Here is a 12,162-nt window from a genome sequence, read left to right as displayed (position 1 = left end):
CTCCGCAATCCCTGACACTGGACTCTGGCTGCGATTGGGCAGATCAAGCCTCCGTCGCGGCTCCCATTGATGCACACTCCCAAGCGAACCGCCCCCTCAACAGGCATTGGTGCACACTCCGCTCCGCCCCCATGCAGCCCGTCCAATCACCGTTGCTGTCACCCCAGCCAGCCAATCACCGTTGTGCAAAACGTCACCCGTAGCCTCCGCTCCGCGCGTCTCAAGATCCCTGCAGCCGCTTACCCGTGACGTGATGAGTGCCGGCTCCCTGTTGCTGCCGGGATCACTGATGCGCCGGTCCCTGCTGTGACTCCTCCACACTGCCGCCACCCCCGCTGTTACTCTTCATGCTGCAGTTGGCGGCTTCCCGCGTATGGGTCGGAGGTGTACTGCCTGTGACCCACTTTCCTCTGGGGCTGCCATTCCAACAACGCTGGTGTTCCTGCCATCGTCCTGCAGTTTGCAGTGACCCCCTGTGCTTCTGGCTAACTTTCTAGCTTTGAGAACCGCTGCTCCCCCACAGAAGTCAGCCCCCTACCCCCAAGGACCTACAGATTAAATAAGGGTAATTGTTTAATATTTATAGTTTCAACGAAGTGTGTGTTACTACAGGTAACAGATGTGGCATAGAAATAGTACATATAAAAATGTAACATGTACTGTAAGTACATAGAAAAGGAAATAAAAATCAAAGTAAAAATAAAATCTGTAAAAAATATTTTTGGTACCACAGTGTCAAAGAAATAATGTACAATGTAAAAGTACAGTATACAGGCAGTTTTGCAGTCGGGTCACTATTGGGAGACCGGTGTTTGGGATCCTGGAGGTCATCATACCGACCCTGGGATCCTGGTGAGGTGGGGGGAGCTGAGAGCGCAACGAAGCCCCTTGTGGGCTCAGTGGTTTGCTGCGTTCGCCACAGGTCCTATTCCCACTCTATGGGACACCCACGAGTGAGAACAGTCCCTGTTAGTTGGCGACTGTCGCTCAGGATAGAGATAGGGATTCCAGTGTCAGTATAGTGACCATCGGGATCCCGACCGCCGGTCACATTATTACAGACCCTTGCAGTCCATAAAGATTAGTTTTTAAATGGAGAGGGCAGCATAGGTAGTTAGCGGTGAGTGGTGACTGATGGTTCTGCTCCTAATATGTTAATGCTGAGAGTAATACTTATACGGGCACTTACATCTCCCCGGAGGGTGGTTAGCAGCAGCGTGTTTCAAACCCAGATACTCTGATCCCTGCAAGACGCTATCGCTACACTGCAGGAGTCGCGGCACACAGGCACCTGTGTAACAAAATCATTGCCTCTGGAAAGATATGCCACTTAAACCAAATCCACACAGATGGATAGAGATAAAAGGATCCACTGAACTATTGCATTATGAATTTGCGCTGCTAACCCCCACCGGGGAGATGTAAGTGCCCGTATTAGTATTACTCTGCATAATTAACATATTAGGAGCAGGACCATCAGTCAGCACTGACTACCTATGCTGCCTGTATACTGTACTTTTACATTGTACATTATTTCTTTGACACTGTGGTACCAAAAACTGTTTTTACTGTTATTTTATTTTTACTGATTTTTATTCCCTTTTCTATGTACTTAAAATTTTTCCAAATGACCCAAGGTTGTACAGATTTTTCACATCCCACAATCCCACACTTCAGTAGGGAGCGCAGAACACAATACCCAACCGCATACAGAGCGCCTATAGTAACTGTGTGCACCTTGCTGGACACTATCCTATACCTCCACACAGACTCACTGCCTCCTGGATGTTTGTATGTCAGCTATCCACCCCTACCTGCCCCTAACGCACTCCTTGCCCCAGCTGCTATCTACCCTTAACCCCTCCCTGACCTAAACCCCCACCTTGCCCTAGAACTGCCCCAACTGCTATATGTCCCTACCACCAGCACTACCTGCCCCTAAACCTCCCCTTGCCCACACCCCCATTGTTTTCCCAGCTTCTATCTATACTTATTTCCTTCCTACCACCAGCACTGACTGCTCCTAACCCCCTCCTTACCTCAGTACTGCCCCACCTGATATCTAAACTTATCCCCCCTTCCTACCCCAACTGCCACTTGCCCTTACCCCCTCCCCTTCTATCCCCTCCCTGCCCAAACTGCTACCTGCCTTAACTACCATCTCAACACCAACTGCTGCCTGCCCTTAACCCCCTTTCCACCATATGTTACCTGCACGCAACACTGCCCAAGCTACCACCTGATCCCAGCACTTTCCCCAACTGCTGCCTCCCGCCACCTTTCCCCCTGCCTGTACGTGTTGGCTATGTCAGATAAAGGCAAAGTAATTCTAAGCATTATTTGTACTGGAGAATGAGTGTGACTTCTGATAGTGCATAGGTAAGGCATGTGTGGTGGTCGTCTGATGCTATATGGGAATCTCAAAAGCATAATACATGATGGGACCCAGAAACAGTGCAGCAGGACCCCAGTTTTTTAAAGTGAGGGGTCCCAGGGACCCACAATTTTTTTCGCAGATCGCAATCACTGCGGACCCTCTGCAATACATTGCTAACAACTCCCCCCGTCTAGCCCCCCGGCACACTCCACCCACCATCGGACAGCTGCCGCCAGGACGCCCTCTGATTGACAGCCTGTCCAGCTGCCACTGGAATGCCGGTGACAGCCCGTATGCGCCGTCAAGCCTCCCACTGAGCCACACCAGGTAAGGGGTCTCATACCCGCGCCAGCATGTTAGCGCCCCATCTCGACCCCGGCCCCCTCCATTGCTTACAACTCCATCCACAGACCGACCCATTCAGCTGACACTTTAGTTATTGCCTCCTGCTGAGTCCCCGCTCACACAGAGAGACGTTGCCAAACACTAAAATAAGTTGCCCGTGCCCTCCCTACCCTGCGCCCTTACGCCAACATCCCTATCCACAACCTATTGCTTACGGCTCCATCGAGGGGCCGCCCCCCCACCCCAAGCCATTACACACATAGCGCCACCCAGTGCTGTCACTGGCAGCCCGCCCAGCTGCCACTGTATTAATTGACTCCTGCTGGGTGCCCACTCACCCAAGAAGATGCTGCCGGAGACTGTATTACATAAATACTATACCTACCTCCGCCCCTACAACACCCGCAGCCCCTCAAGACCCCCTCCCCCATCCACCCCAACCCCGCCACAACCCATGTAACCCCACTCCCTCATCCACACCGGACACTACCGGACCACAACACTGGACGCAACACACCCGACCCTTCCGCACCTGCAACACCACCGGAACCACTCCCACATGTGCAAATGCCCTGCACCTGCTCATCCCCCACCACCTGCACCTGCAACGCTACCCAAAACCCAACACCACCACGTACCCTCCCCCTGTCCCCCAAACCACCCACACCAACTCCCAACCCCCTCTCACTTCCACACAGGACCACACATCTGTCCGCATTGCGACTGCGCCAAGTAAATTTGCAATGTAGTTAGGTATTTTACTCACGGCATTACAAGGTTTTTTCTTCGTTCTGGTGATCGGACTGTGATTGACAGGAAGTGGGTGTTTCTGGCTGGAAAGTGCCCGTTTTATGGGTGTGTGCAAAAAAAGGCTACCGTTTCTGGAAAAAACACGGGACTGGCTGAAGAAACGGAGGAGTGTCTGGGCGAACGCTGGGTGTGTTTGTGACGTCAAACCAGGAACGACAAGCACTGAACTGATCGCAGATGCCGAGTAAGTGTGGAGCTACTCAGAAACCGGTAAGAAGTGTCTATTCGCAATTTGGCTAATCTTTCGTTCCCAATTTTACTATACTAAGATTCACTAACAGTAGGCGGCGGCTTAGCGTGTGCAAACCTGCTAAAAGCACCTTGCGTGCGAACAACTCGGAATGAGGGCCCCTGTGCACTCTCCCTCACGCTCCTGTTCTCGGTGCTACTTCCTGCGTCCCACCCACATATGTGACAACTGCAGCCGCAACGTTTGGTAGTACTGTTGTGCTCTCCCCACCTCCCCTCTTCCTCGCGTGGCAGCCAGCCAAAAGAGGCAGCCAAGAAATTCCTGTTTGTCCCTAGATCACAGATAAATCCATATTATATAGGGACCAGTGCCTAGCAGGTACTTTGTTAGCAAACGGCCAAAACTTTCTGCACTGCAGGTGGGGCAGATGTAACATGTGCAGGGCCAGATACATTTCGGGACAGATACATTTCGGTGGGGTATATTCAACATTAAATCTACACTGCAGTGTCAATAGACAGCAAACACTATCTAGCCTGCATACAAAAAATATTACCCAACCAAATCAAACTCCTTCTGCACATGTTACATCTACCCGCCCCCCCCCCCCCCCCCCCCCCCCCCACACACACACACACACACACACACACACACACACCACCCCCGCGGTGCACATGGTTTAGTCCATCTACTAACAAAGTTGCTGCTACGGTCAACTCTAAATTACCCCCTAAGTTTCCTCCCCACTGCAAATCCACATTCTTTGCCTACCACCCTGCTGTTCTCTACATTCCCTCTTTAGGCCCTTACTATCTCTACATTCACTACCAACCACAAGCATTTTTTCTTTTTCCCCTGTAACGCACGCCATCTCTCTATCCCAGGGGTTCTCAAACTCCGTCCTCAGGGGCGCACACAGTGCATGTTTTGCAGGTAACCCAGCAAGTGCACAGGTGTATTAATTACTCACACACACATTCTAAAAAGTACACAGGTGGACCAAATTATTTCACTTCTGATTCTGTCAGGAGACCTGCAAAACATGCACTGTGTGCGCCCCTGAGTACCGAGTTTAAGAACCCCTGCTCTATCCCCTCCATATCTCTCTGGGTATTTCTATAGCATCCCTACCACCCTATGTTTCACTATTTCCATTCTACAAACCTGGGTATCTCGATCCTTTCTCAACCACCCTGACCCTGTCTACCGCCTTCGATCTTCCAAAGTCTGACGTCCATTATGGCCTCAAACAGGCTAAAGTCATCGCAGCGGATAACTAAGTCCTCGCCTAATGAAAAACTGCAGCAGATCGTTTAGGACAGCTTGGATGTACATGCCATTGCACACTTCCAAACCACAAATACAATCCCCTGTAGTCGACAACTAACCAAACACAAGACTGCCAACACCAGCTAGCGATCAATCAACTGTGACCCCCACAGTTAATCAACATAACTTACCTCCATTTGTCTACGTTCGCTACAAATTAAAAAAAAAAAAAAATTAGCCCAAATAACATTGCCCTTTCAAAATAAACAGATCACAATGGATTTAGACGAAGACCCCGCCATCAGAAAATGCCGGAAAAACAAAGAACGGCAGGCAAGATGGTTAGCTAAGCAAAGCCAAGGGTCGCTAGACAGAATGCAAACTGCAAATGCAGAATCTCTGCTACATAGACGCGAACAAGAAACAGTGGAGCAAGCTAAAGTGCGTCGCTCTGCAAATACTAAATCTCAGCAAGGCCGACTACAACGCCAAACACTGGAGAATTCAACACTACAAAGAGCTGCCCATGCACAGTGTCAACAACGTCAACGTCGTAACGAATCATCTTCTGAAGCTCAAGCACGTCGCACTAAACAAGTACTAACTCACCAACATAGACTCCAACAAGAAACTTTTCAACAATCCAAAGCGCGTCGAGCTGCACATGCCAAGTCTCAACAACGCAGACTCAATCGAGAAACATCACAGCAAACTACAGCCAGACGTTTGGCAGATGCAGAACACCATCGCATAGTTCAAAAGCAAAAAACTCACATGCTCACGGATGTGGTCATCCATTTACAGGAACAGCAAGTCAAGCCACACAGTTGTGGTCCTTTTAACATCATGTGCCAGTTCTGTGGGTCCAGAAATTTTATTGATGAACGTCCTACCGATGGTAAATTTACCAGCTGCTGCCGCAAGGGCAAAGTTAAGTTACCAAAGCCACATGACATCAATGGACAACAGTTGAACTATCCAGAATTTCTACGCAAGTTGCTCTCGGACACCACTCACCCCAACCGCATTCATTTCCGTGACAACATAAGATCTTACAACAGTGCTCTTTCATTTGCTTCAATGGGAGCTAACATTGTCACAATGCCAGGAAGAGGTCCATACGTTTTCAAAGTTCACGGACAAACATATCATCGCACTTCACACCTACAGCCTATAAATAATGAACCACCACAGTTTGCTCAGCTGTACGTTCTTGACAGCACACAAGCGGCCACCATTCGGGAAGATAATGCGGCCAACTCTGAGTGTCAGCGAGAAATAATGGACCAAATCGACCGATTCTTTCGTCAACACAATCGACTTGCACATAGCTATCAGCTTATTTGCAAAGTTGAAAGACGAGAAGTTCACCTGGCAGCTCAAAAAGGAGAACAAGTTCCGCAAATTAGCATGGCGCTAAGACGTGATCGACAATCAGATCAACGACGATAGAACAAACCAACCTCCAATGAAATCGCAATAGTCTTCGTGAATGAAGATGGTGAGCCACCGTTCCAACGAGACATCAGAATCTACCCCAAAAATCCACATGATCCAAAACAGACATTTATCAATATCCACATTCTAAGCCCAAACATGGATCCAATGACATATGCACTTCTTTTCCCATATGGCGAACCTGGCTGGCAAAGCAATTGGCAATGTGATTCTTACAATGGAGCCAAGCTAAATCGCGTTCGCAACTATGTGACCATGTTGCAGTACAAGGCCGCCTTAACAGCCATTCGAGATGATTTCAGTCCCATCATGGCCGCAGGCAAGTTGACTCAACAGTGGTTAGTAGATTCATATCTTCAAGTCGAGGCTAATAGATTAAACTACATTCGACAAAATCAGCAACGCCTACGAGCAGAACAGTATCAGGGACTTGCTGACCACGTCGCAAACATGGCAGTTAATTTGAACATGCCAGCTGGTGTGTCCGTTATTCTACCTTCAAGCTTCGAAGGATCACCAAGACAGATGCGCGAACGTTGCTGTGATGCAATGTCAATATTTGCAAAGTGGGGAGCGCCAGATGTTTTCATTACATTCACCGCTAATCCAACTTGGCCTGAAATCATTGAGAACTTAAGGCCTGGCGAACAAAATTCTGATCGACCAGATTTAGTTGCACGCCTTTTCAAACTAAAGCTTAATTCTCTGATGGATGATCTCACCAAACATGGCTTATTTGGTCAGGCCAAAGCTTTTGTCTATACTATAGAGTTCCAGAAAAGAGGACTACCACATGCTCACATACTGGTCTCACTGCGAACAGAAGACAAGTTTACCACTGTTGAACAAATCAATAAATTTGTGTCAGCCGAAATTCCAACAGAAGATAACCCTCGGTTGCGCAACATCATCACACGATGTATGATGCATGGTCCATGCGGTGCTAACAATCCACACGCACCCTGCATGCAAGACGGAAAATGTACGAAGCAATTTCCTAAACCATTTAATGAAGAAACCATTCTAAACATTAATGCATATCCTGTGTACCGTCGTCGCCCTCAAGAACAAGTACACGTTAGAGGCGTACTTATGTCCAACCAAAATGTCGTCCCATACAATCCATACTTGGCACTCAAGTACAACGCTCACATAAACGTGGAAGTCTGCACATCACTTGCAGCAATTAAGTACATCTACAAGTACATTTTCAAAGGCTTTGATTGCGCAAACGTTGCCATCACAACAAACGGACAGCCAGAGCTACGCTACAACGAAATCTCACAATTCATTGACTGCCGGTATGTCAGCCCACCAGAGGCAATTTGGCGTTTAAGAGAATCGCTAATGCACGATCGTTCACACGCCGTAATAAGACTTCCTGTACATCTACCTAACCAGCAGACCATCATCTTTGAACAAGGAAATGAAAACGAAGCACTCCTTGCAGCACAAACTGGTCGCACTAAACTAGAATCATGGTTTGACCTCAACTCTAATAATCCACAAGCACAACAATGGCTGTACTCTGAAATACCACAACACTACGTTTATACGCATGGCAATTGGCAGGAACGACAGCGAGGGGGTGAAAACATTGTGGCACGCCTGTATACCGTCAGTCTCAAAAATGAAGAACGCTTCTACCTACGGATTTTGCTTCTACATGTTCACGGTGCCATCAGTTTCCACTCATTGAGAACTGTAAATGGTGTCCTGTATGACACCTTTAAAGCAGCAGCTTTCTCTCATGGACTTCTCGAATCAGACGATGAATGGGATCACTGTCTAACAGATGCAGCCACGTACCTCATGGGCAAACAGTTACGCGAAATGTTTGCATACATCTGTTGCTTTTGTCAGCCAGCGAAACCACTTACATTATGGGAAAATCACGTAACCAATTTAACTCTCGACTTTATGCAACACAATCCAGAACACATTGCACAAAATAATTCCCTCCATGAAGTTAACACAATTCTAAAACAACATGGTTTATCCTGTGCAGTGCTTGGCTTACCAATTCCAACAGGAAATGCCCCAAAAGAAGAGCAATATAATCACGTTGAAGAGGCACAGCAGGCTAATAAACGCATTTCAATGCTTAATGAACGCCAGTTATATGCTTTCAACAGGATTGTCATGCCAGTGTATAATAAAAATGTGCACAGCCAATGCTTTTATCTTGACGGACCCGGTGGATCCGGAAAAACATTCCTCTACACCACACTCATTGCGTACATCCGAGGACAATCAAAAATTGTACTACCATTTGCAACAACCGGAATTGCTGCCACATTGCTAAAAGGAGGACGCACTGTTCACAGCGGATTTAAGCTTCCTGTGCCACTACTTGATACATCTGTTTCTTCCATGAGACTCACGTCACCAGAGGCAGAAGTATTACGGCAAGCTGCCCTCATCATTATTGATGAGATTACAATGCTTCCAAAACATGGACTTCGATGCATCGACAAGCTACTTCGTGAGGTCATGAACATAGACACACCATTTGGAAATAAGACTGTTGTAGTAGGAGGTGATTTTAGACAAACACTTCCAGTTGTCACAAGAGGAACACAAACTGATATTCTCGAATGCTGCATCAAAGCAAGTCCACTGTGGAAAAATTTCACTCATCTCACTCTTACTACAAACATGCGCAGTAAAGGACAAGACCAACACAACGAATGGCTTTTACAAGTTGGAATGGGCAACGTGCCAACAATTTCAGACATCTCCAAAAATAACATCATTCAAATTCCCCAATATATGGTCACCATGGACGATCTTATTACAACTATTTTTAACAATGTCCAACACATGTCAGTGGATGACCTTTCAACACGAGTCATTGTTGCACCCACAAACGCACACACACTCGATATGAACCGCAAAATTATAGCACTAATGGCTGGAAATCCAACTATTTATTACAGCGCAGACTCTGTTGTCAGCGAAGATCCCAACGACACTTTAAACTTCCCCCTTGAATTTCTTCACGACCAAACACCATCAGGAATGCCTCCACATGTCCTGCTCTTAAAAAAAGGCGTCATTATCATGCTTCTCCACAACCTTAACCCAAAAAAGGGCTTGTGTAACGGGACACGATTAATTGTAGAAAACCTGGAACGTCACTTCATAAAGAGCAGAATTATATCAGAGTGCAACCAAGGCGACATTGTGTTTATTCCCCGAATTGATTTTGCTCCAAATGATACCACATTGCCATTTATACTGCGACGTAGACAGTTTCCAGTTATTCCAGCGTACGCAATAACAATCAACAAATCCCAGGGACAAACTTTCGATCACGTTGGAATTCATCTGCCAACATCAGTGTTCTCACATGGCCAACTTTACGTTGCTTTATCTAGATCACGGAAAAAAGATCAAGTCAAAGTGTGTATTACACCAAACGAACACCAAGGGCAGCTGCTTTGTGACGAACGACACTTCACTAGAAATGTTGTTTTCAAAGAAGTTTTTGATATGTAAAAATGTACTTTCTTTGTTTGAGCCAAAATAAAGTGTAACCAAACATACATTTTCTTCCAAAATTCTGTTCGCATAACATATTAACACACTATTTCATTCATCCTCCCCTACATCCACTCTTTACGCTGTCACAAAGGCCTACGCCCTCTTAACCATCGCACACCCTTTCCACCTAAAATATGTAACCACTAACAACATTAGGCTTAAAGGTAATACTCCATACCGTACAAATATTTGCCAGTTAAAGGACATACAAAGGTTGCAGGGGCATAGCCCCTTCCGACGGTGTGAATAGCGCCCGTAGGGCGCGATGAATCACCTAGTAGTTTATTATGCATCACACATATTGTTAGAAAAACTAGTAAACTTCTACAGCCCAAACACTAATTTCACATTTTAAAATAAATGTTTCAAGTGAAGGCATTAAATGCAGTTGAGGATTCCAACTATCGGGGTAATTCTGAGTTTATCACAGCAGGAACTTTGTTAGCAGTTGGGCAAAATCATGTGCACTGCAGGGGGGAGGGCAGATATAACATGTGCAGAGAAAGTTACATTTGGGTGGGTTATTTTGTTTCTGTGCAGGGTAAATACTGGCTGCTTTATTTTACACTGCAAATTAGATTGCAGATTGAACACACCCCACCCAAATCTAACTCTCTCTGCACATGTTACATCTGCCCCACCTGCAGTGCACATGGTTTTGCCCAACTGCTAACAAAGTTCCTGCTGTGATCAACTAAGAAATACTCCTATATACTTAAATTTCTATTTTCATTAATAGGAAAATAGGACAAATAGAATCAATTTAAAAATAAACCATATATTAGAAAAATGTGGAGAGAGAGTAGTCTGAATTGAGTTGGAAAGCAACTATTTACTTCCTCTCAGCCATTGAACTTAAACTTGCCAGCCATGAGCCAATTCCAAGCTTGAGAACTTTGCATCAATTGAAGCACACGTTCTTTAGTGCTTGCAATGTCTTCTGCATTGAAGTCACAAGCTGTCCAATGTTGATGGGAACTCACTTGCTTCATTCAAGTAATGCTCTGTGAGAACAGTATGTGGCTCTAGCCTCAGACCTTCCCTAAGGCTGACTTTAAGAGCAACTAGAATGCTCTGTGTGTAGCCTCAACACTGAGCTTCTCACCACATGCTGAGCTCTTAGTTTCAAGACTATTTTAAAGCTCAACTTCAAAGGCATAAGGAAACTTAGTGAGACAAAAAAATGAAAACTGAACTAAAAGGAGGCACACACTAATATTTTTATCTTCTCGACAATTGCAGAAACATCTTGTAAAACTCAAAGGCATCAATATCTAAATTGCACACTTAGTAATTAAAAAAATATAAAAACAATTTTCTGCTACAGCACAGTTCATTTGCATATGCCCGCCCAGAAGTAGAATACTGTAATCACAGAAAACATAGGAAATATGGTCAGATTATTAAAATGCTGACAAAATGCATGATATTGGAAGATTGAGGTTGAGAATTTTTGTTTTGTGCTACCTATCCATTAATCAAATATGCATGTTTGCAATTAAAATTTCTCCAATTTATTGGCAAACCACCAAAGCTATCATACAAATACATGCAATAAAAAAGCAGGGGGCGAGCACACGATTATTGACAAATTGGTTCAATAATCATATAATTTATTATGCATCACACATATTGTTAGAAAAACTAGTAAACTTCTACAGCCCAAACACTAATTTGACATTTTAAAATAAATGTTTCAAGTGAAGGCATTAAATGCAGTTGAGGATTCCAACTATCGGGGTAATTCTGAGTTGATCACAGCAGGAACTTTGTAGGCAGTTGGGCAAAATCATGTGCACTGCAGGGGGGAGGGCAGATATAACATGTGCAGAGAAAGTTACATTTGGGTGGGTTATTTTGTTTCTGTGCAGGGTAAATACTGGCTGCTTTGTTTTTACACTGCACTTTAGATTTCAGATTGAACACACCCCACCCAAATCTAACTCTCTCTGCACATGTTACATCTGCCCCACCTGCAGTGCACATGGTTTTGCCCAACTGCTAACAGAGTTCCTGCTGCGATCAACTAAGAAATACTCCTATATACTTAAATTTCTATTTTCATTAATAGGAAAATAGGAAAAATAGAATCAATTTAAAAATAAACCATATATTAGTAAAATGTGGAGAGAGAATAGTCTGAATTGAGTTGGAAAGCAACTATTTA

At 45.4% G+C, this 12,162-nt stretch overlaps 1 protein-coding gene across 1 annotated transcript; it reads left to right on the top strand.

The window, feature by feature from the left end:
- Positions 1-6,587: 6,587 nt before the first annotated feature.
- Positions 6,588-9,950, top strand: LOC135050523 (uncharacterized). Its single transcript, XM_063957024.1, has one exon. The coding sequence runs from the start codon at positions 6,588-6,590 to the stop codon at positions 9,948-9,950; it is 3,363 nt and encodes a 1,120-aa protein (XP_063813094.1).
- The last annotated feature ends 2,212 nt before the right edge of the window (positions 9,951-12,162 follow it).

Source organism: Pseudophryne corroboree, chromosome 1, assembly GCF_028390025.1.
Source record: "Pseudophryne corroboree isolate aPseCor3 chromosome 1, aPseCor3.hap2, whole genome shotgun sequence".
Taxonomy (NCBI): domain Eukaryota; kingdom Metazoa; phylum Chordata; class Amphibia; order Anura; family Myobatrachidae; genus Pseudophryne; species Pseudophryne corroboree.
The sequence above is the reverse complement of the archived record's forward strand: the minus strand, read 5'-3'. Positions and strand labels throughout refer to the sequence as shown.